Source organism: Rhineura floridana, chromosome 6 (assembly GCF_030035675.1).
Source record: "Rhineura floridana isolate rRhiFlo1 chromosome 6, rRhiFlo1.hap2, whole genome shotgun sequence".
Lineage (NCBI taxonomy): Eukaryota > Metazoa > Chordata > Lepidosauria > Squamata > Rhineuridae > Rhineura > Rhineura floridana.
The window spans coordinates 84,274,989-84,300,209 of record NC_084485.1 but is presented as its reverse complement, the minus strand read 5'-3'; the positions used below and the strand labels follow the sequence as shown (position 1 = coordinate 84,300,209).

Genomic DNA, 25,221 nt, shown 5'->3' with positions numbered 1-25,221 from the left:
AAACAATGTTTTCAAAAATGCATATATTAGGGGAAGTGTTTATAAAAAAGAATATATGAGAGAAAATAACATATAAAAATGCAGTCGATGAGGAGAAATTGTTTGCAAAAATGTGTACATTAGTTAAAACTGCATACAAGAATGTGTGTTAGGAGAAATTCGCACTAAAATGCTGGAGGATTTCTCGGAGGATTTTTTAAAAAATTGCAAATTGCCTCAGAAATGTGGAGAACTGAAGACTGAAAAAAAGAGAAACTGAGAGAACCGAAATTGACAGATCTTTCCATCCCTAACCTCAGAGGAAGCTCATTTCATAGGGCTGCTGCTGTAAAGGCGCTGCTCATAACTCTTGAGATTACGGTGTGGTACAATACAACCTAGCTGCTGCTGAGCCATAAACTTCAATGGATCTTCCTTGGCTGCATTGGGTCACATTGTGCAGGCCTTGTCTAGAGGATTCTGACCAGCTACTGCTGGAGACAGGATGTTATACTAAATGGATCTAGCAACACAGGTCAGTCATCCTTCCTGAGCAAATGATCCTGAGATAAGTGTGTTAGCTTTGTAAAGGGTCAGGGAACTTATCTTGGCAAATAAATGATGGGTTTTTGCTGACAGGCAACATATATAGAGAGGGGGGAAAGTAAAAGCAGCATCGTTTTGTGTTCAAGCCTGTCCCGGAGAAGAAAGAAACAAAGCTAGCAAAAGAGGTGAGAATCGGAGCTTAAGTATGGCTTGGTTTGCTTTACAACCGATTAATTTAAAACAATTATATGGACTAAACCTGCAGTCCTTGCTTTGGCGAATCTTACTACTCATTTAAACTTATTCATGCAGTTGATGTCACATCTGTTTTGCCACTCAGATCACTATTAAGTTGCCTAAAATATACTGTGTTTATTTTCATTTGTCTATGCAATTTGCATTTTGGGAAAAATGTGTTTCAGGTTTTTGTAGACACTCAAAAAGCTGGCTTTACCCTTACTACTAAAGCACTATTGGCAGGAACCTGCATTAGGCTGCAATCCAATACATGTCTACTCAGAAGTAAGCTCCATTGGGTTCAATGGGATTTATTCCCAGGTAAGTGTGTACTGGATTGCAGCCTTAGCGGTCCAATATTTTGCTTCCCTGTGATTCGGTGTAGAAATCATGCATGGATGGAGGAAACAATAAACTGGTATTCATCATCATCATCACTGTTGTTCTTGTTAATGCAATAGTCAAGGTGTGTGTTCCTGCATTTCAAAGATAAATAATCCATGAGATGGCAGTGCATTATTGTGGAGAGGAGGGTTAATTGATGGTGTTCATTACCTTTCTTAATGTAAGATGCATACAGTAGGGCCCCACTCATATGGCGGGTTACGTTTCAGACCCCTGCCGAAAAGAGAAACCCGCCAAAAAGCGGAACTCCATTAATAAAATGGTGCCTGATGCCTGAAAAACTCCTTAAAAGCGGAGCAAGCGCCATATGAGTGGGGCCGTACTCTAACTGAAAACCACCATATTAGCGGAACGCCGAAAAGCAGGGCCCTACTGTACATTGGGAAGTATGATATTCTATAGAAATTACTTCTGACATATACATTCTTACAGATGTAGGGCAGAGACTTATGTGGTTATGCACCCAGGCTGGGGTAATGAACATCATAGGCAGAGAATGGGTGCCTGAAGTGCTCGAGCACCCATTCTTGCATTAGATAGTATCACAATGTATGCTGTTACTGGGCAGGTAATTGCATTTCTCAGCACTCAGCACTGAAAACAGTGGCTTCAGTGCACTATTTTGGAAAACACCAGATTCTTCTGTAAGACTTCAGCTTCCAAAGTATTTATACTCCATTGCCTGGAAAGATCCATTTTTTCAATATTAATTGTCATAAAATATTGTTTAGGATGGTTTCTGCCATCAATTATATAGTAAATTTGAATTGTTATAAGAACTATATAAATTCCACAGCTCAGGATTAGAGCTATGTTTATAGTTTACTTTTTTCTAACCCACACCTAGCAAAAGATCTTGCAGACATTCTTGCACGTTGGACATTAATAAGCAAAATCACATAAGCCATTTACTTTGCAAGCTCCCTTCATTTTGCCCTGTAGACAGTCCCATCTATAGGGCATTTTCAGTTTACATTTGTATATATGTATGGGCAAGAATGTGCAGCTACTGTGCAGGAACCAAATGACTTTTGGCTAACTGGCACTTCTGTTGTTAGCAAGAGAATATTTCCCCAGCACTCACTGCAATATGAGCTGCTGAGAGATTCCCCCCACCCCAGGGTAAGTGCCTCTAGCAATAAAGACTGTGAGTGGACTGGAGTAGTACTACTATCCTAGACAGTTTATTATCTTGTTTGATTTATTCTGGTTAGCCACTGAAGCTACTTTTATTTCTCAAACAAACCAGTTTGGCTCAGCTTCACATATTTCTATGTAACACATAGTTAGCCTGAGAATGATTGGCTATTCCTATCTCTTCCTTGAGCATAAACAGTGCTTTTAATAGCTGAAATGCCATCCTATTCCCTTCCCTTTCTAGGGAAATTTATGGAACCTCTCTTTTTCAGTCATGCTGTGGGGATACAGTATTTCTGATACCACTGAACAGGATGCAAGGCACAGCTAGTGATACTGTCACCCTCTCTACCTCACTTCTTCCTTGAAAAGGCCCTTTTGTGGTTCACCTGTTATCATGTAGGATAACTTTTCCCATGCGGCATACTCAGGGCCCACCTTTCATGCCTGAAACAAAGGAATATGTCATTTCTTCATAGTGGAACTAGGAGCCATCTACCTGCACCATCTCAAACATACAGGCAGTTGCCTGGGGTGGTAAAATTCAAGCGGTCTCCATCAGGCACAAGACCAGGATTTCATCCATTCTTCTACTGAGCTCAGCACCCCACATGAACCTATGTCAGGGGTGGGCCGAATTCAAACCTGCAGGATTTACTTTGGATTTTCCTAGAACCCCCAAGATCCAGCAACAGCAGCTAAGTTCTTTAAAATTAGATAATTTTGAGCTCAGGAATTTGTTTTGAGTACCAGACTTGAACGGGGTCTACAGTTCTTTCATACAAAACTCCACATCTGGTTGCTCCAAGAATCAATTTGGATGGCTTTAAAAGAAGATTAGACAAATTCGTAGAGGACAGGGCTATCAATGGCTACTAGCCATGATGGCTGTGCTCTGCCACCCTAGTCGGAGGCAGTATGTTTCTGAAAACCAGTTGCCAGAAGCCTCAGGAGGGGAGAGTGTTCTTACACTCAGGTCCTGCTTGCTAGCTTCCCCCAGGCACCTGGTTGGCCACTGTGAGAACAGGATGCTGGACTAGATGGGCCACTGGCCTGATCTAGCAGGCTTTTCTTATGTTCTTATGTTCAATTACCTAGAGAGATAGTGGGCTCTCCGACACTGGAGGCATTCAAGAGGCAGCTGGACAGCCATCTGTCAGGAATGCTTTGATTTGGATTCCTGCATTGAGCAGAGGGTTGGACTTGATGGCCTTATAGGCCCCTTCCAACTCTACTGTTCTATGATTCTATGAAGCTTTCTTCATTTCAATAGTATAATTTACTGCAGGTGAGGTGTACCTTTTTGTTATTTATACTGTTAAACAATTGGGAGGAAGAAATTCTGTTTGATCTACTGTAAATCACCCTAAGATATACCAGTAGATCCAGATCTACCTTCTGCCCACCCCGGCCTACATAATGCTCCTAGAACCTCTTGTGGCATCAGAGGGTGTATGGCACATTCTCAGTAAGTACAGAATTATTCTTGCCCCTCTTTTTCTTCTCACTGCTGTAGGGTAGCAAACAATTTTTTCCCCCGTTAGTCATGCCTACTGGCTAGTTTTTACTCAGCTGCTCTGAATTTTATTGCTGATATATTCCATGTTAATAATATGGCCATCTTATACAAAAGCTATTTCTGAGGGAGTGATAAGAGGGGAAAGGGAACAGCTTTTCTTGCATCTGTTTGTGATGTCCTGCTACGTTTATTTCTGAAATGTCTCACAGAGCTTGTCCCAGAAGCAAGTTCTCCAACTGTAATATCTTCCATACAGGGCTATTACAAGGACAACAGCAACGAGAAGATGCTAAAATTTTCAGTGCTCCTACTCTTTGCTATCTCAGCGGTGTCTATCAGCGGAAAGAGACATTGTCTAGAAGGGGCAGGTCACAAACGCAGACCTACGCAAGAGAAGTATTTGCAGGAATGCACCTTATATGCCAAATGTAAGTTTTGTGACATTTGCAGAACATTTGCAAAAAAATTTAAGAGTTAGCCTTTATGTGATCTAACTGGCTGTGTTGTCACCCATATTAATTTGATGTCCTGAATAATTTATCAAAGTTGAGTCTTTATATTGTTGTTTGTTTATATTGTTGTTTGTTTATATTGGTTATATAACCAATAGATACAATGCCAGACAAGTCGGGGCAAAATGCCTATTTGCATCAATTTGATCTGTATGAATATGTGTGTTTCAGACCACATGTGAACTCTATTATCACTTGCTCCAGGAATGATTGTAGGTTGTTGTGATTTACAGTGTGTGATGTTCTGCGTATGCCTAGGGTTTACACATCAGGGTCTTATTTGAAAATGGGGCATGCACAGTCCTTCATACTATAGGAAGGGGGGGGATTGCTCGTGAATCTTTTAGTATCAACAGATTCAGCTTATGCACACAACCTGCAAAGTGCCCCCCCTCTCTGAAGTCTTTTTTAATGTATCAGTGATTGGTGTGTTTAAGAAGTAACGCCTACATCTGTTGATTTTAAAAAACCCTATATTTCTTGGTTGTCACAATAAAGTTTAAAAGTGAAATTATTGTTTCTGTGCTTGAATGATACAGCAGAGTAGCACTCAGCTTCTAATTAAAATAAAACTTTAAAAATTATTTTTTTTAAATTATTTTTGAATCTGGGATTCAGAAAGTTGGTCCTCCATTCCATAACAATTATTTATATACCACTTAACAGCACAATCCTATGTGTATCCCCTCCTGAGTTCAGTGGGAGTTACTCCAAGCCAGGCAATCATGCATAGGATTACACTCTTATCCTCTTGCTCTATAGACAAAAACATGCCAGTACAATTATTTATTTAGAGTCAAATAATCATTTCCAATATCAATTTTTAAATTGAAATATTTAATGAAGACATTTTCTTTGTAAATTTTCCCCATTTTCCTTATTTGAAATGTTTTAGTAACATTTTCATAAAATCACATAAAAACCAATGACCAATCTCACTTCCCATTGTTAACTTCGCTGATGATACCCATCTCTATTTCTCCATTACACCTGAATCAAGAGAGGCTGTGCAAGCCCTTTAACCGGTGTCTGGATGCAATGATGGACTGGATGAAGGTTAATAAAAAACTGAGCTTGAATCCTGGAAAGACAGAGGCCTTATGGGCAGAGCTTGGAAAAGTTACTTTTTTGAACTACAACCCAGCGCTGGCTGGGGCTGATGGGAGGTGTAGTTCAAAAAAGTAACTTTTCCAAGGTCTGCTTATGGGTAGCTGGCCTGGTTCCCATGTCTGAGAGATAGGTCAATTGCCTGTCCTGGATGGGGTTGCACTCCCTCTGAAGGAGCAGATACACAGTTTGGGCAGAGCTTGGAAAAGTTAGTTTTTTGAACTACAACTCCCATCAGCCCAATCCAGTGGCCATGCTGGCTGGGGCTGATGGGAGTTGTAGTTTAAAAAAGTAACTTTTCCAAGCTCTGAGTTTGGGGATACTCTTCGATCCACCTCTGTCACTAGAGGCTCAAGTGAGCTCTGTGGCCAGGAGTGCTTTCTTTCAGCTTCAGTTGGCATGCCAACTGCAACCTTTCTTGGACCATGACACCCTGACCACAGTTGTATGTGCTTTGGTAACCTCAACTCTAATACTGTAATACACTTTACGTGGGGCTGCCCTTGTATTTGGTCTGGAAGCTGCAACTAGTGCAGAATGCAGTGACCAGACTGCTTACAGGAGTAGATTACTAGCAAGGGACCCTGCTGCTGAAAGAGCTGCACTGGTTACCAGTTTGCCACTGGGCCAGGTTCAAGGTACTTGAGTTAATTCACAAAGCCCTAAACAATTTGGGCCCAAAGTACCTTCAGGACTGCCTGACTCCCTTTGTTCCATCCCAATTACTGAGAACTTCTGATGGGGCACCTTTGGTGGTTCCCCATGTCCCTGAGGTTTGATTGGCCTCCACCAGGGACTGAGCCTTTAGTGTGGTAGGCCCTGCCCTCCCTACCAATAGAAGTTCAACAGGAACCATTCCTCCTTTATTTCAAGCATCTTTTGAAAACTGAGTTCTTCAGGCAGGCCTTTTAACGTTCACTTCCCCTAACCAAAACAGTATTATTGATGCTTTTATTATTGTTTTTAATTATATTTTTATTAAAAACATGTCTTTGTATGCTTATAGAGACTTGATGTACTCTATGAGAAGTGTGGCATATAAATACTTTAATAAATAAATTAAATAAATAATAATTAAGGGTCTATTGTGGGGTCTTACAGAATTCTGTACCTTCAAAGTTGTAATTGTGTTAAAAACAAACCTTTAGTAAGAGATCTTTGTTTTTAATTTCCCCCAGCCTCTTGTTGCCATGCAGGCATTACAGAGGAACTTGCTCACTCTCCAGTGATTACAATAAACACCACCTACTGGAACCGATGTGGAAATCTCAGTAAATTGTAAGTTATTTTTGCACTTGTTCCTTTTCTCCAAATGCATTCAAAACTGCAGAATGAGGCCCCCAGAACAAAAAAAAGTCCTCCACCCTTGATTGAAATGGAAGAAGCGAAAAGTATTAGGATATGGTGTTGGCACACTGTTCTCCTGGGTATTGCAAGGCTGAATCATAAGACTCTGGTTTTTACTGGATAGCCTAGCCCACAGTGTTGCATCCTAAGAAAGCTATTTTGAAAAATGCACACTGATCTTAAAACACAGAGAGAACCATATATGCAATGATAATAGTTTTTCATGTAATAACAATGGATATTTCTCATATAATAACAGATGCGAGAGTTACATGAAGAAGATAGAGTGCTTTTATAGGTGTTCACCATATGCTGCTCATTGGGCACATCACCAGTACGCAGATGCTATTGTGTCTGTTCCCATGTGCCAAAACTTCTGTAATGACTGGTAAGTTGAGATTATACTTCTCATTTTAATAAAACAGTATCTTTCGGCCATCAAATGCCTGGGTAAACAAGGAAGTTTTAAAATTACTCTTCAACGTTAATTATGAGGGGGACAGATGCACCTCACTAGGGAGGGCATTCCACAAATGGGGAACCACCACTGGGAAGACCCTGTCACAGATCAGCACCAGCAGGGCAGCAGTCAGAAGTGGCGTCACCTGCAGGACCTCCCCTGCTAAACATAGGGTCCAAGCCATTTACGGCTTTGTTTGCTAGTACTAACACCTTGAATTGGGCCCTCAGTAGAGCAGAATTTTGCACAAAAAATACACTAAAGCCCTGGCAGCATAGAAAGTGAGTTGCAATTCCACTTGCAGCTTACAGCAGAAGAGCAATGATTTTGTATAGATATATTTTTTTCAGTTGGAAGCATCCTAGACTAAGGCTGCAGTCCTATACCCACTTATCTAGGGGTAAACCCCATTGCAATCAGTGAGGTTATATCTAAATAGACATGTATAGGATTGTGCTGCAAAACACTTCTCCCTAGAATGCTAGCTTTCCAGGTACTAGGAGGCTGTTTGCTTTGTTTGTTAGATAGGGAAGCATTCATAAACTCAGTTCTTCACCAGCTTCCTGAATAGAAGGAAACAAAGAGTATGCTGTACTCTCTGTCTGCACATTTGATTCAGCTCTGAGACACTCCAACATTGGAATAATTTTGAAACAGCCAATGTTTACAGCCCCCAGCAAGCTGGTTGCAATGGAAAAAGCAGAGCTAACAAATGGCTGAGAGTACTAGGACTAATTCATGCAACCAGACTGGAAACTTTTCTTTCCAATTCATCCAAGCTTTGTTTTCTCTGCACATGCTTTATGGGCAGGTAGTGAACCAGTGGTGTGAACCTGGCATAAGCATAGATTGTCCTCCTTGTGCAATGTGATGTGTGAGAGTCCACACAGCTTGTTGGGAACAAATTGTTGTGGTCTGAATAGTATAGGCTGAAAAGCATAAAAATACTGGTAAAACCAAAAGTGTCTATAGAATTTGCTTCAACTGCTTGATCAGCTTACCCAGGGGTGGCCCGTAGCATCAGCATCTAATCCCTAGAAGTAACATTATATCACACTTACATTCCCACAACCCCATTATATCGTGTCCCTGTTTCACAACATGTCCTTTATTTAAAGAGAACGCATCATATACAAGTGTATTGTGAGGACTGCAATGAACATGGCGGTTCCATAGATAGGTGTCTTTATTCCACAACAAAATTCCAGAGCATCTCACTACACTTTGGAGAACCACATGACAAGCTCCACATGCATAGTGGGGCTTTGTGTTTCTTGCAAAGAAGCAAAGGTTGGTGATGGGCTCCTGTTCAAAGAACTGAGTTGCAAATCCCATTAGGCATTTCCAACACCTTGGGCATAGCTTTCTGAATTGATCCCTGTATTTTGGGATGGTGTGATGTGTTTTAGTAATATGGCAACCTTGTTCCCAAATGATAACATATTAGTAATCCCTCCTACTATGGACAATATATTGTACCTGTGATGGGAATTCCATGAATGATTCAGTTCACCTGTGTGCACATGAATAGCTCTGGCTGGAGACCTCCACCCATCATCTAATTTCTTGAGGAACACTTTGAAAAGAGAGTGAGGAATGGTGATCAGCACTTCTAACACTGCTCTCTAGCACTTCCTGCCACCATGTTTTTTAGCCCCAGATGCCACTTCTCCACATCACTTTAACCTCTAGGTTGGCAACTGGGAGACCAGGTAGAATTATTCAACCACTTCCGTTTGGCTAAGGGGATATAATTATTGACCACCAAATGGGTTTACTTCTAGCTATATGTTAGGAAAACTTTTCTTTGGACCTCAGTATGCTTTAAAGCTGGGTTATCATAAAGCACTTCTTACAAATAGAAGACAAATACAGTAATTGATAAAGGCTGTAACCTGTACACCCTTACTTGGGAGTAAATCCCATTGAAATAAATGGGACTAACTTCCATGTATACATGCATAGTAGTTGGCTTTATACTAGTGGCAATCTTATCATTCATTCAATAACATGGAAGTAGGTTTGCCAGATTCAGTAGAATGGGTCTCCAGGGTTTTCAGTAGTTCCTCCAGAGAGAGACTAGATAGAGCTTTTCCTTTCTTTGGGCGTATCCACATGGGAGCATAACTTCGTGCTAAAGATGCTGTTTTTACCTCAGTTTTCTGTTTGCACCGTTCACAGTAATGGCCCAATGCCAGCTGCAAACACGGTGTTTTCTAGTCACACTTGAGGGGAAGCATCAATCACACAGTTTCCTAAAGACCACACCCTCTAATTTAATATTTCCATTCCCTCTGTACCTGGCAACCGAGCATGCTCAGTTTGTTGTACCAGTAAGTTTCATTTAAAAAACAACAACCCAGAAGTGCAATTATTTCTATTTTCACTGGTACAATACAGATGAAATACAAATCTTTGTTTGAGCAGTGTTATGCTTTTGTGCACAAGTTGCGGGGGGGTAGAAAATAAAGGCACCGTTTGCAGCAACATAAAAAAAGCTTGCATAACGGGAGAGAGAAGCAGAAGTTGCTCTTCAGCCCACAGGAAATGAAATGAAAGAAGGTAGGAGGAGGGAGTGGCTATGGAGAGGGGAACAATTGATACACCCACCTAATAGCATTGGAGCAAAGCATCTTCAAGCCCTAGAGATTCTGAGAGAAGATGTTTTTTCCTTCCCTTTTTGGATTATCAGAGGAATGGGTTAGTACACATTTACAGGGGGGAAATTGTGATAGCTTCTTTGCCAGTAACATAATGTGAACCATGCAAATTAAAAGGGGATGCAAGTAGCACCAGACACACAGTAAAGCCCTGTGTAGATGAGCCCATAGTGTTAGGGTAATAGGAGAAGCTGTGCGTATGTGACATACTTCTTCCTATACAATAGTTACAGGTTTTCTCTGTTGAATTGGACAGTCACAGCTGCAAAATAACACACTGGAAAGCTCTTTGTCTAAAGAGGAGAAAGGAGCTGCAGAAGGAGGAGACAGCAGAATGGGTATTCTTTCTTCCCCAAGTCCAAAGAAGCATTAGGGGAAAGAGAATGTGAACTGATACACTTCTCTGCAGCTCTGAGCTGGAAAAGCAAGATGAGTGTTAGTGTCTTCATATTGCGTGCCTAGAGATGTGAAGGCCTGGAAAAATGGGGGGGCAACTTTTTTCTTTTTCTTCACAATTTTTCAATTTTTAATGGAAAAATTGGGAAAAAATTGAAAAACAGAAACATGTTTTTCCCCTGAATTTTTACATTTTTTTCTGGGCCTTCCCATGTCTAAGCCTATCCTCCCTTTGTTTATGACTGTTGAGTTTTCCTTCAAAAACACCTGACATTAGAACATCAGTAAAAACAAGAGTATCATTCCTGCTTATGTTGACAGTTCATGTCCTTGGAAAGCTGAACTTCATGTAATACACACTATTCAGCAATGACTGACATTTCACAAGCAGTGTTGCAATATGGAGAAGTAATTTCTCTTGCCCTTTTCTTCACAAATCCGTTCACCTACTCTGTCTCCACCTGTTTCAATGGGCAGGATGCCAAGTGTGTAACACAGCAAGCAATGGAGGGGGTGGACATGAGGCCCAAAAATAAATAAATATGGGTACTTCTTTTCCCACTCCTCAGTAGCTTTCAAGCAGGGGTGGGGAACCAGGAGTCCAACAACATCTGGAGGGCCACAACTTCCATCAGCCCCAGCCAGTGTGGCTATACTGACTAGGGTTGATGGGAGTTGGGGATCATCAAGTTCTAGAGGACCACAGTTTCACCATCTCTGTTTTAATGTAAATCTCCAAGTTGCCATACAAGTCACATCTAAGTAGCAAACCTTATGTGAAGAGATGAAAGTCTACCCTGGCATTAGAACATTATTGTGGATTCCTCTTACAGGCAGGTTTTTACACCTGCAGTATTTAGATCAACCTTAGGTTGCTCAGGAAACTAAGAAGCATGAATCTCCCCATGAAGAGAACACACCTGTACTGTGGACTCATGTAGAGATGTTTTACTGATATTTAATTTACAACGAAAGCTCAAGAGACAAAATTCTTTTTAACAGCTATTTTGCTTTCCTTCAGGTATAAAAACAAGCAGTAAAGTTCTTAGTATGAGAAACATAACAAAGAATAAGTAATTTTAAGACATTTACAGCAGAATCCTATATTTATGTACTCATAAGACCCATTGAGTTCAATGTGGCTTACTCCCAGTTAAGTGAATATGGGATTGCAGCCTTAGTAATAAATGAGAAAATATTTTTTAGGAGCTAGTATTCATTTCAAAATCTTATCACAACAGCTAAAAACTGCCTAGAAGAGTCAAACAAGATGCTTTTGTAGGATTCTGTCCCTTTTTAGGGTTTCTGTTCTATTTATTATATAATTTTTCATAGAATAGTAGAGTTGGAACAGGCTTATGGGCCATCAAGTCCAACCCCCTGCTCAATGCAGGAATCCAAATTAAGCATACCTGACAGGTCACTGTCAAGCTGCCCCTTGAATGCCTCCAATGTTGGAGAGCCCACCAACCTCCCTAGGTAATTGGCTCCATTGTCATACCACTCAGTAATAGTTAGAACGTTTTTCCTGATGTTCAGTTGAAATCTGGCTTCCTGCAACTTGAGCCCATTATTCTGTGTCCTGCAATCTGGGATGATTGAGAAGAGATCCTGGCCCCCCTCTGTGTGGCAACCTTTCAAGTACTTGAAGAGTGCTATCATATCTCCCCACAGTCTTCTCAAGGCTAAACATGCCCAGTTCTTTCAGTCCCTCCTCGTAGAGCTTTGTTTCCAGTCCCCTGATCATCCTTGTTGCCCTCCTCTGAACCTGTTCCAGTTTGTCTGCATCCTTCTAAAGTGTGGTATCCAGAACTGGATACAGTACTCAAGATGAGGCCTAACCATATCGAATAGAGGGGAACTTCTGTTAATGCAGTCTAAAATAGCATTTGCCTTTTTGCATTCACATTGCAGGCTCATATTCAGCTTGCGATCAACAACAATTCCAAGATCCTTCTTGCATGTAGTATTGCTCTGCCAGGTATCCCCCATCTTATTACTGTTCATTTGGTTTCTTTTTCCTAGGTAGTATACAGCCACAACGGTGGCTGTATACTATAAGCATGGATTTTTCGCATTCTGCAATGTTAAATTGAAAATACTGCCATGCCATTCTGATCCTTCCCATAAGCTCATTTCAAAACAAAACCTTAGAAAACTTATAGTCCTGAACTCAGAAACGCTTGCTTAACAACCCTCTAAATTTTCATGGCAATACACAAAACAGTCAGAGAGAATCAAGAGTTCAAAGTGTAAAAAGAGAGAGGAAAAAAACAGACCCCTTTTGGAGTTTTTTCTGTCAGAGTTCTCATAATCTGTTCAAATTCATTAAAAATCAGCCAAGTTCACAGAGTACTTGTAATCCTGTTACGGACCTTGCCCCATACTCTGACCTTCATCTTCTGCAGTTTAAAAGTTGAAAAAATGCATGGCTAATTTTTAATTAATTTAAGAAAGTTTGGCTTGAACTCAATGATAATGTCGGGCATGCTCAGTAAGAACCAACTGGCAGTGTACTAAAAGCCAGACTCACAGCTGCTGGGCTTGGCTAATCAGTGGGCCACACCCACACCAGACTTTGATTTCACGTGAGACAGTCATGGCTTCCCTCAAAGAATCCTGGGAAATGTAGTTTGTGAAGGGTGCTGAGAGGAGACTCCTATTCCCCTGACAGAGCTCCAGTGGCCAGAGTGGTTTAACAGCGAACCACTCTGACTGAAGCTCTGTGATGGGAACAGGGCATCTCCTAGCAACTCTCAGAACCCTTCATTAGCTACACTTCCCAGGATTCTTTGGGAGAAGCCATGACTGCCTAAAGAAAATAAAGGTCTGGTTTGGGTGTGGCCAGGGACAGCTTTGGTTTAAATTTGGGTGGGAGGCTACATGTGCCTGCTGTAGAATAAGAAAGTGGGGGAACCCTAAAAAACAATGATACTGTTCACAATGTTTTCCTTTTGGAAAGGGGAGGGGCTTCCCCACTTCCCTCCTCCTCCCCCCTGCCCCTCCCCCTGGGCAGTTACACCTATACTAAGCATGATTGCACAGGAGTAGATCCCACTGAACTCAAAAAGCATACAAATTATCAAACCTGCCCTGCCCTCCTCCTCCTCCTCCCTCCTATCCCCTCCCTCTTGCCCCTTCCCTCTCCCTTCCTTCACTCCTCCCTTTCCCTCCCCATCACCTTCCAATCTCTTCCTCCCCCCTCCTCCATGGTCAGTTTTACCTATCTTAGGACTATAACCAGTGAGACCAGGGTTCAAAACCCCACAAAGCCATGAAGCTCACTGGGTGACCTGGAGCCAGTCACTGCCTCTCAGCCTCAGAGGAAGGCAATGGTAAACCACCTCTGAATACTGTTTACCATGAAATCCCTGTTCATAGGGTTGCCATAAATCAGAATCGATTCCATTTCTTTTTCAAGCATGATTGCATGGGAGTAAATCCCATTGAACTCAATAAGTATGCAAATGATCAAACCTGCCCTCCCCTCCTCCTGCCTCCCATCACCTCCCTTTTGCCCCTTCCCTCCCCCTTCCTTCCCCCTCCCCTTCCAATCTCCTCCTTCCCCCTCTAACTCCTTCTGCTCCCCTTTCCCCCTTCTTCCTTCTCTCTATTCTCCCCTCCCCCCATTCTCAGTTTTACCTGTCCTAGCCTTGATCGTACAAATCTGTGTCAAATTTATTTTTATTAATTTCAAAGCCTTTTTATTGGTCAATAATGATGGTGAAGATAGCCTTTTTTGTTTCAAATTGGAGGTTATGTTCCATTTCTATTTTGGGTGCATTAACAGTTGAATCTGAAACTGCAGTTTGATGTAAAATCAGACCGATTACAATATGTTGCTACTTAAGCAATGACCCTAGCTGTTGGAAAAAACAAACTTGGCCTGCCCAAGATCCATGTTTTCAGCCTGCTATGCTTAAACTACTCCACGTAAGGAAAGGTGGGCATGGTCAATTAAAAACACAGAGCACAACTAGAATTTTGCTAGAATATATTTCACCTCTCACTGTTTTATCTTGTGCAAACTGAGCCACTCCTTGTGTCCATTGGAAACTATTCTGCAGAACAGTCAGTGCCATTGTTCCACAATTGTTTTTGGAGCTGTTTTTAGTATTGCATAGTGTTGCTGTACTTCACATATTCACAGGAACAGAAACAAAGGAAAATGATTTACTATAGAAAACTTGACTAAAATTGCAAAGTAAATCAAACATATTTAAAGTGACTATCCGAACGATATCAGCTGTTTTAATATTGTTGATTCCTCCCTGCTAAAACAAGATCAGCACAGCACATGCCTTGTTTCGTTATTTGGGCTGCAAGCGTTGCCACCACTCACCATATGCTCAGAGGCACGTGTTACCAAATTCTTCCAAGACCAACCCAAATTGTGTTTGCATTTTGACAAATTTGTAGGGCAGTCCAGTATCTCAGAGAGGAGGTCAGGACTCCTGCTCCCCTGGTGCGTTCACTATAGCTGCCCAATTTCCCTGTTTTTTAAAGTTTAATAGAAATATCTGTCGGCTATAGGTACATTCTTAAACCGCAGGGGGGTTTGTCTCTTAGTGAATAGAACTTTGCACTTATCCCTATTAAATTTCATACTGTTTTTTTCGGCCCAATGCTCCAGCCTATCAAGATTGCTTTGAATTTCATTTCTGTCTTCCAAGGTATTAGCTATCCCTCCCAATTTAAGGTATTAGCTATCCTTCCCAATTTTGTATCATCTGCAGATTTGATCAGCATTCCTTGTGTAAGAAACGTGGTTTTAATGTGGTTTTCCTTAAGGGAAAAACCCCCTATGAGACCCCAAAAATGGTCTCCTGTGGAAGACCCACGACAGAGACAAGTGTGAATCAGTTTTAAAAGCTTTTATTTCGTACTTGCAAGGACGGGTGTTCTACCAGAAGGCAGACACACCCAAATGACATTGGTAAAATCTTTTATCCCCTAGCCCGACGCTTAGGTTCCCTCCCCTGTTTTCCCCATTGGTCAGGTACTTCCAGGGTTCACAGCCTATCAGATCCGCCTGTCCCTGTCACATGAAACTCCTCCCCTGTTTACATCTCCCACTCCTCAGTTTTAGGCTACCTTATACCCTTATTTATTATTTCCCATATATGGTATATTGCTCCCCTCCCCTCCTCATTAACTAAGCATAAAAACTCCCTTTACATCAAGCAAAGCAATGAAGGGCTAAAAACATCAGCTGAATTAGTCAAGTGTAAATCCCCTTTCTATTTTGAAGTGGAACTTGACCACAAACTGTCTGTTCTGGCTGCTTTGTTTGAACTTCAGACACATGTCCTATTCTAAGAAAAAGCCCCTTTTCTCTATCTACTTAACTCCAGCTTCTATAGAATTATCTACTGCAAACAGTCTATTAACCTATTAACCATTTATTCTTAACAATAAAATCACATATTTTATTTATCCTTAGAATATTCTGAAAAAGCAACATTTTATATACATTTCTCTCACTTGCACCTCCTTATTCAAGTCATTAATAAAAATGTCAAAGAGCTCTGTGCCCAGGACCAAGCCCTGCAATACTCCACTTGTTACTTCACCCACTTTGAGTATGGTTCTGTAACCAACTGTGGATCCACCTGATAGTTGTTCCATCCAGCCCACATTTAGCTATCTTGCTAATCAGAATATCATGGGGCCCTCTGTCAAAAGCTTTGCTGAAGTCGAGATATATTATGTCCACAGCATTCCCAGTCTACCAGGGAGGTTATCTGATCAAAAAAAATGGATGAGGTTAGTCTGGCAGGATTTCTTTTTGATAAATCCATATTTGGCCTCTAGTAATCACTGCATTGTTTTCAAGGTGCTTACAAATTGACCGCTTTATAATGGGCTCCAGAATTTTCCCAGAGATTGATGTCAGGCTCACATCTGTAGTTCCCAGGGCTTCTCCTTTTTCCTTTTTGTAGATAGGGACAACATTAGCCCTCCTTCAGTCATCCAGCACTTCATCCATCCTCCACAGTTTCGGAGATAATAGACAGTAGTTCCAAGAGTTTTTGAGCCAGTTCCTTCAATATTCTAGGATGCAGTTCATCAGGCCCTGGAGATTTGAACTCATTCGAAGTGATTAAGCATTCCTTGACTGTTTGGCTTTCAGTCTCAAGTTCTAATCCTGCCCCTTCAACGTCACGTTTCCCAGAAGGGTCATAGACCCTCTTTTGGGAGAAAACTGATCCAAAGTAGTAACTGAACACTTCTACCTTTTCTTTGTCATCTGTTATTATTTTGCCATCCTCATTGTGTAGCTGTACAACCATTTATTTTCTCTGTCTTTTACTATGGATGTACCTGAAGAAAGCTTTTTCTTGCTATTAGCATCTCTTGGTAACCTCAGCTGATTCTCATATTTAGCCTTCCTGATGCCATCCCTGCAATTCCTTGCTACCTGTCTGTACTCTTCCTTTGTGGCCTGGCCTTCCTTCCACTTCCTGTATGCGTCTTTTTTGTTTTCAGGTCATCTAAACTTTCTGTGAAGCCACATTAGCTTTTTCTGTCTTGCCTCTTTTTTCCTTGATGGAATTGTTTGCCATTGTGCCTTTAGAATTCCTTTTTTAGAAACTCCCACCCATCTTGGACTTCTTTTCTCATTAGGGTTGCTTGCCATGGAATCTTACTTACCATTGTTCTGAGTTTATTAAGATCAGCTTTCCTGAAGTCCAAGGTACACATATGGCTACTCTCAGCTTTTGCTTCCTTTAATATCAAGAACTCTAGTATAGCATGGTCACTTTCCCCCATAGTTCCCATAACTGCCACTTCATCCACCAGGTCATCTCTGTTGGTTAGAATCAAGTCAAGGATAGCTGATCTTCTAGTTGCTTCTTCCACTTTCTGTGGGAGAAAGTTATCTCCAACAGAAGTCAGGAATTTCTTGGAGGGGCCGTGTTTAGCAGAATTTTTCTCCCAACAGATATTGGGATAATTGAAATCCTCCATTACTACTACATCATGCCTTCTTGAAACACTGGCAATTTGCTTTTCAAAAGTTTCATAACCAGGCAGAAATAATAGACTTGATATAATAAATAATATAAAGATGCCTCTACAGTATTTTTTACAATAAATTATTCTAAATTACTTTATAAGTTTCAAAACAAGCCACAACCCAAGGCAATACTAAGCTAGATGGACCAATGGTCTAACTTAGTATAAGGCAGCTTCCTATGTAATCTTTACATTCCCATCCCCACTTTGGTTTGTAGGCTTTCTAAGCATAATTTCTAATCAACCTCTTTAAACTCTATTTTATCACTACAAGCTAAAATGATGAAACTGAGTTTATCATACTTTGGACAAATAATGAGAAGGCATGATTAACTAGAAAAGACAATAGTGCTGGGAAAAACAGAAGGGAGTAGAAAAAGAGGAAGACCAAACAAGAGATGGATTGATTCCACAAAGGAAGCCACAGACCTGAACTTACAAGATCTGAACAGGGTGGTTTATAACAGATGCTACTGGAGGTCACTGATTCATAGGGTCACCATAAGTCATAATTGACTTGAAGGCACATAACACACACAAATTCTGTTTATTTTAAAACTATTATCTTGCTAATGGAAATAACCTTCCTACTAACCCCATGTAATCTAAGGCATGGTTCTTCCTTAGACTGTATTATTGAAATTATACAAAGTGGAAACATTTATCCTAGTGCGCTGACAAGAAAGACTAAACCTAGGTCAGAAGGTAAAGGGGTTGCTTAAGTTTGCTAAGGCAAACTTGCACAGGTTAAATAGGCTTGCACAAGGTGAAGAGGGGGAACTAAAGTTGTTGGAGTTATGGTGAATCAAACATATTTTTCATTAATACCCACGGCAATGTGACCATCTTACAGGCTGTATACATACCATACATTTAAACACATTCTCCCCACCCACAAGAATCCTGGGAACTACAGTTCGTTAAGGGTGCTGGGAATTATAGCTCTGTGAGGGGTAAACTACAGTTTCCAGAATTCTTGTTTGGGGCTGGGGGGAGAGATGTGCTTTAAATGTAGTTTAAATGTATGGTATGTATACAGCCACAGTGTCAACTTCTGAGAAACTCACCATGTTATAAAAGTAATGGAATTTTAAAAAGTGTTCAGCTCATTCCCTTATTTATTTGATTTATATCCTGCCCTTCCTCCTAGCAGGAGCCTTAATAAAGTACGTGCTAGGTTCAAATAAATGGTGAGAGTAAGGCTAAAGTAAAACACTAATTTATTGATCTAATGTTTCCTTCAGTAGTGGACATGTTGTTTGCAATTAATGATAGCTAAATAAGAGTCCCAGCAAGAACTCAGCTTCATTCTGTAAAAATATACACCTAAACACATTATTTGGTCGCAAGAGAGTATGCTTCAAAGTCCAGTTTGTACAAACATGGTATTCTTTAGCCATTAGCAGAAAACAAGGCCAGAGGAACTGGTTTCTTTTCATCTGTTACTGAGTGACTAGATTAGACATGTAGGAAGTGTTGCTCTGTGCCTCAGTTGTCCAGCATGCCAAATGAAAAAAACTTCACATACAGTACAGCTTTGAGCTAATAGAATGGAAAAAAACACTATCAGCTTGATCTGCATGCCTTCCTCTGTGCTGATTATGAGAGATGGTAAAAATACAAACAAGTCAGTCATCTGCGTTTTGTCTGTTTCTTTACCTTGGCAGGTACGAAGCTTGTAAGAATGACCTCACTTGTGTTAACAACTGGCTGACAGACTGGGAGATTGATGAAAAAGGAGAAAACCATTGTAAGAATGAGTGCATCCCCTACCGTGAGGTAGTGTATCATAAGTTTGTGGCTAATGAGTAACAATACACCTACGTTAGGGAGCCAGAGGGCCACATACATCTAGAACCAGGGCTCTAGTCTAACAGATTACACACAGCGCATGGTTAAACTATGGAATTCTTTCCCATAAGAGGCAGTGATGGCCACCAACCTGGGTGGGTTTCAAAGAGGATTAGACAAATTTATGGAGAAAAAGGCTATCAATGGCTGCTAGGAATGATGGCTATACTATGCCTCCACAGTTGGAGGTAGTTTGCTTCGGAATACCAGCTGCTGGAAACTGCAGGAGGGGAGAGTGTTCTTTGCACTCAGGTCCTGCTTGCAGGTTTTCCATAAGCAACTCTTTGGCCAGTGTGAGAACAATATGCTGGACTAGATGGGCCATTGGCCTGATCCAGCCAGCACTTCTTATGTTTAGATGTTCCTTCAGTAAGAAGAAACTCACCTACTCAGATTAGGGTTGCCAGGTCCATGGCCTGAGACTGATCCTGTATCTTTCGGAGAAGAGAAGGTCAGCCAAGTGCAGGTGTTCTTGCAACTCTGTAATGGGAAAAACCACAAGGTGGAATTCTCTCTCCCCCTTCCACAACTTTGAAAGATACAGAAGACCTCTTGGAGGCCAGGCCATGAACCTGGCAACCCTAACTCAGATCCTTCTAATATTCCAGTATCCTTTAGTAGAGCTTGTATATGTCATCTTCAACAACAATAGGATCTGCAGCAAGTCAATTAATTGCATTTTTAAATGGTGAGGTCCATTAGCTGAATTCTAAACAATGTGTTAGAATAAAGTGATGTGTTAATATTAATTTGAAATAGATTAATTCAAAACCATGCTTTCCATGGTTCCAAAGCCACCCTACACTTTTTCTGAATCATAAGTGGAAATCTATTTTAGAGTATAAAGAGGAGTCTACCTCCTGTGTTTGTGCATGAATCACTTCCATTCCATTAATCACCTTCCATTCAGAAGGCTTACCCAGATTGATCAGTGATTCATGCAGACACAAAAAGGCAGCTTTCTCTGAAGGCAAGTAATTTGGTTTCATCTGCATTGGAAGGGACTGATAGTGTGACCCTCTGCATCCTGCTCAGTAGGACTTACTGTTGGAGAACTTTGTATGAGACTGTTGATTGAACTTATCCAAGCACATCTGATACAGAGACACAAGATAATTATCCAGCCCTAGTGGAGGCTGAAAGGAAATAAGGGAAGAGCAATGACTCATGCAAGATCCTCCGTGGCGCAGAGTGGTAAGCGGCGGTAACGCAGCCGAAGCTCTGCTCATGGCCAGAGTTCGATTCCAACGAAAGGAGGAAGTTGAATCTCTGGTAAAAGGGGTCAAGATCCACTCAGCCTTCCATCCATCCATGGTTGGCAAAATGAGTACCCGGCATATGGTGGGGGGTAAAGAAAGGCCGGGGATGGAACTGGCAATCCCACCCCATATATATGGTCTGAATAGTAAACGTCACAAGACGTCACCCTAAGAGTCGGAAACGACTCGCACTACAAGTGCGGGAACACCTTTACCTTTTTTAATGACTCATGCAGAGACACAGTGGGGATGCCTTCTCTGTGAGTGAGCACATAGAAAGCTCTTCTGAGCCCAGTTATTGCATTAACAGTCAACAGTTTGGAAATCACTTTTCTAGATTAAAAGGGCATAGACATCTTATTTATTCATCACTTTTACATTGCACCTTTCCTCCAGGAAGCTTAAGATAACATGCATGGTTCCTTCCCATCTTTTGTCCTCACAACAACTTTATGAGGTACATTAGGCTGAAAGGTAGTGACTGGCTCAAGGACATCCAATGAGCTTTATGACTGAGGGGGAATTTGAATCTGGGTCTTCCCAGTCTTAGGGCTTATCCACATGGGAGCATTACTAAAGATACTGTTTTTATCTCCGTTTTCTATTTGCACCGTTTACAGTAAGGGTTCAATGCCAGCTGCAAACATGGTGCTTTCTATTCACACTGAGAGGAAGGATCAATCACGCAGTTTCCTAATGACCATGCCCTCTAATTTAACATTTCTACTCCCTCTGGTTACTTGGCAACCGAGCATGCTCAGTTTGTTCTACCAGTTAGTGTCATTTAAAAAAAAGATCTGGAAGTGCGGTTATTTGTATTTTCACTGGTACAATACAGCTGAAATACAAATCTTTGTTTGAGCAGTGTTATGCTTTTGCAGACAAGTTAGTAGGAAAAGAAAAGCACTGCTTGCAGCAACATAAAAATGCCAGCAGAATGGGAAACAGCAGCTGAAAGTTGCTCTTCAGTCCACAGGAAATTAAATGAAAGAAGGGAGGAGTGAAGATGATTTTTCCTTCCCTTTCCACAGAGCTTGGAAGATTACTTTTAAAAAATAATAAATTACAGTAACAATTACATGGCCCAAAAAAGTAGTAATTACTGTTACAATCACAATTGCTCTGGAAGTAACTGATTACTCTTTCTCAAAAGTAACCACTACAATTACATTTCAGTTACATTTTTAAAAAAAATGCCTACAAGGTGCTGGCCTTGCCTGCTGCACATCTAAGTAGCCTAAAACAACATTAAACATAAACACACACACACACACACAGAGGTAGTAGAATAGTTCTTTTTATCCATAAGATAGCAATGGTGGTGTCTCTGCTGGTAAGGGAGGTGGGGAGGGAGGCAGAGGCCACTACTCAGATCTTTGCACGTCAAACCAAGTGCAACCCACCCACCCCTCAGCCAGCAAGCATAATCTCTCTCTCACTTAACCACCTCACTGACTCTGCCCTGCAGCCAACTAAGGGACACTCACAGCCAGAGAGGGTGGTGGAGACCACTTTGTCTGCCTGGTGCAAACACAGCTCTCGCTCTCACTCTCTCGCACTCACACACTCACCTTTCACCTCCACAGTTCTTTATCTCCATTCTGCTGCTGCCTCCTCCTCCTCCTTTATCCATGTTTTTGCACTCCAGCTCCTTTTTCCTTCCACTCCATTCTTCACCACCACCATCCATTTTTTAAACAATTGTTTTCTCCACTCCACCCTGTCTCTCTCCACTCCCTCCCTTGTCGCCTCCTACCCACCTACAGAGCATGAGGGAAGAGCAACGCTGCACAGAAGCCCAGTTTGAGGCACATGATTTTCATCCACAAATCAGAGGAGCAGAAGACTTCCCCTGCTTCCCCCCCAAGTAATGCTCCAAAGTAATGCTGGAAACATTACAATTACTCCATAAAAGTAATAAAATTACTCCTATTACAATCAAAATGTAAAGGAATTATCCACTTGTTCCTCAAAAAAGTAATGAATTACAAGTAATTACTTCCAAGCTCTGCCTTTTCATATTCAGAGGATTGGGTTAGTACAGATGTACAGGAGGAAAACTGCATGATAGCTTCTGTTTGCCAGTAACGTCTTGTGAACCATGCGAACTAAAAGGGGATGTGAGTAGCACCAAACACACAATAAATCACGTTGTAGATGAGCCCTTAGTTTTAGTTTGTCACTTTAACCACCACCCTGCTTTCTGATTCGCTCTTCAAAAATAATATCATTGTTGACAATTTGTTGTACCCATAGTATAAGCCAGCTTCCTAGGTTCCTGTGGAAGCAAAGAAAATTGAGATTTCTGTTTGAGTTGGCTCACACAACTGAAAATAAAACTGACTAAGATGCAAAAGGAAAAGAGTTGGAGAGCACACTAAGGACAGGGGATTTTTCTCTTTCCATTGCTTTTAGCTCTTAAAGCAATCAGCCACTTTTTCCCTGATGTATGCAAGCAGATACAAAGAGTAGTGGGGGTGAGTGTTGTGTCCTGAATAAACTATTCCTAGTGTTAGTCTTGTTCCTACCATCTTAATCCTGCCAAAACACATCATACCCTGGATCAAGCTTTTCAGAGTAGTCTTGTACAAAGATCTAGGTCAGGAGGAACACATAGCCCAATTTGTAAAGCTTGTGTGCCAGCAAGGGCCTGACAAGAATGAACCCATTTCCTTCTGAGTCTTCTGGGTTGGATGTTGTAAATTCAACCAATTTCATCTCTCTGATTCCTAGATGTATGCCAACGGGACTGACATATGTGAGAGCATGTGGGGGGATTCGCTGAAGGTAAGTGACTCCCCCTGCCTCTGCCTGCAAATGGATGAGATGGATAACAAGGCCATCAAGCTCATGGAGGAGAGGTCCTCCAGTAGTAGTAGTAGCAGCAGCAGTAATGAAGAACAGTTCTGCCGCCTCAAGATGGACAAAATAAAACAACTGAAGCAGTTGGCAGAAGAAGGCGTGGAGACATACTGAGTTGGGGGCAAGCATAGTTCTTTATGTATTAAGATTACATGTATTATGTCTTTCCACTATAAAAACAATGCTCAAAGTGGCCATTAGCCACCAAAAAAATACAATAAAGCAATCCATGAACAATTAAAATAGTTAAACAATTTAAAAGCCAGAAAAATAAACTGTATGCAGATAACAAAAGCATCAACCACCATTTACAATTCCAAGGCTAATAAAAAGCCTGCCTGAACAAAATGGGCTCTACTTAGTAGAGGAAGCTAAAAAAGAGAGGGGGCCAAACAAACATCCATGGGGAAGAGTGCCATTGCTGGGGGGCAGGCACAGACAAGGCCCTGCTACACATCAGCAGTCCATGTCAGGTCCCAGAAAAGGGCCTCTCCACCAGATTTTAGAAAGCACACAAGGTGGTATGTTAGGCAGCCAGTCCTTTGGGTATTCTGGGCCCATGAGACTCAATTGGTAATAAGCAACAGTTTGAATTGTGCTAGAAATGTAAAGGCAACCAGTACAACTATTCTAAAATTGATGCAATGTTCCTGTGACCACCCAAGCTACTGCACTGCAGAACAATTGAAGCTTCTAAACAGAACTGGCCCTCCTAACTCAGTTTGCGGAGGCATGGGAAGTAGTAGCAAGGTGCTGGGAAGACAGAGCTGTGTGCCATGCAGCCTGCCATTCATTCCCTAAGGTAGCCTACAGCTCTCAGTAGCAGTAGAAGATGCTGTTGCTTTGCCATTGTTAAAGAACTAACTGGCAACTGGCTGGCTTCTCTATGTGGAGTAGCGGAGGCACCATCTTGTCCTTTGCTACAGGCAGCAAACTGCCTTGGGCCAGGCTTGCTTCCAGAAACTCTACATTGGTAGTCCCTTGTAGGGCCTGGTGCAGTTCAATCTTGATGTAATTAAAATGTGTGTCACTGTAACTCAGGGGTAGCTAAGGTAGTGTCCTCTAGATGATACTGGACTTCAACTCCCATCATTCCTGACTATTGACCATGCTGCCTGGGGCTGATGAGACATGTAGTCCAAAAATATCTGGAAGGCACCATGTAGCTAGTTGGATTTTGGCTTTGGTGCAATCACATCAGGTTGTCCTATTCTCTCCATTTGGGAGAGCATGTCAGTTAATCAGGGTTCTTCAAATTAAGGCCCCCAGATGTTGTTGCATCCCAACTCCCATCATCCCTGACCATTGGTTAAGTTGGCTGGGGACAATGGAAGTTGGAGTCTAACAGCCTCTAGGGATCCAAGGTTAGATCATGCCAAAAGGCAAAATAAATCTGCAGCTGACTTAATCCCTTAACTTACTTACTTATACAGTGATAATAAAATTACAAAGCCAGTTAGTAAATACACATGAGGGGAAGGAAGCAGTGCACCTGCAAATTCTAATGAAATGCAGAATTGAATGATTAGGTTCTTTCAGCACTCACCCCCCAGGCCTGTTTGGCTATATCTGTGCTGAGCAGATTACCATGGCAACCAGACCTGATTTTACAGGTCTGCTCTCAGCCTCCTAGCAGTCCTATGTAAGGAAGTAGGAAAAAGCTCCAAGCTGGCTCTCAACAGTTGTACCTATTCCTGCCTGTTGCCTTTAGCTGCTTCACTAGATTTGAACCCTGGAGTTGTGCTAGCGGTCATTGATTACATACTTGGCAACAACTGCAGTCACTTTCACACCATACATTTAAATAACTCTTATATCACTTTGTCAAAGCTTCCTCCAAAGAATGCTGGGAAGTATAGCTTGTTATGGGTGCTGAGATTTATTAGGAGATCCTTCACAGAGGTATAATTCCCAGCAACCTTAA

The 25,221-nt window shown here is 41.5% G+C and overlaps 1 protein-coding gene across 1 annotated transcript; it reads left to right on the top strand.

Annotated features, from left to right (window-relative positions):
* The first annotated feature begins 608 nt into the window (after positions 1-608).
* LOC133387637 (riboflavin-binding protein-like) lies at positions 609-23,540 on the top strand. Its single transcript, XM_061632846.1, has 6 exons — positions 609-710; positions 4,080-4,251; positions 6,621-6,720; positions 7,049-7,177; positions 18,993-19,104; positions 23,169-23,540. The coding sequence occupies exons 2-6, from the start codon at positions 4,110-4,112 to the stop codon at positions 23,409-23,411; spliced, it is 726 nt and encodes a 241-aa protein (XP_061488830.1). The 5' UTR covers positions 609-710; positions 4,080-4,109; the 3' UTR covers positions 23,412-23,540.
* The last annotated feature ends 1,681 nt before the right edge of the window (positions 23,541-25,221 follow it).

Coding starts and splice junctions, on each gene's coding strand:
- LOC133387637 (XM_061632846.1), top strand. CDS start 4,110: ATGCTAAAATTTTCAGTGCTCCTACTCTTTGCTATCTCAGCGGTGTCT. Junction 6,721..7,048: donor TGTGGAAATCTCAGTAAATT/GTAAGTTATTTT, acceptor ATATAATAACAG/ATGCGAGAGTTACATGAAGA. Junction 19,105..23,168: donor AGTGCATCCCCTACCGTGAG/GTAGTGTATCAT, acceptor TCTGATTCCTAG/ATGTATGCCAACGGGACTGA.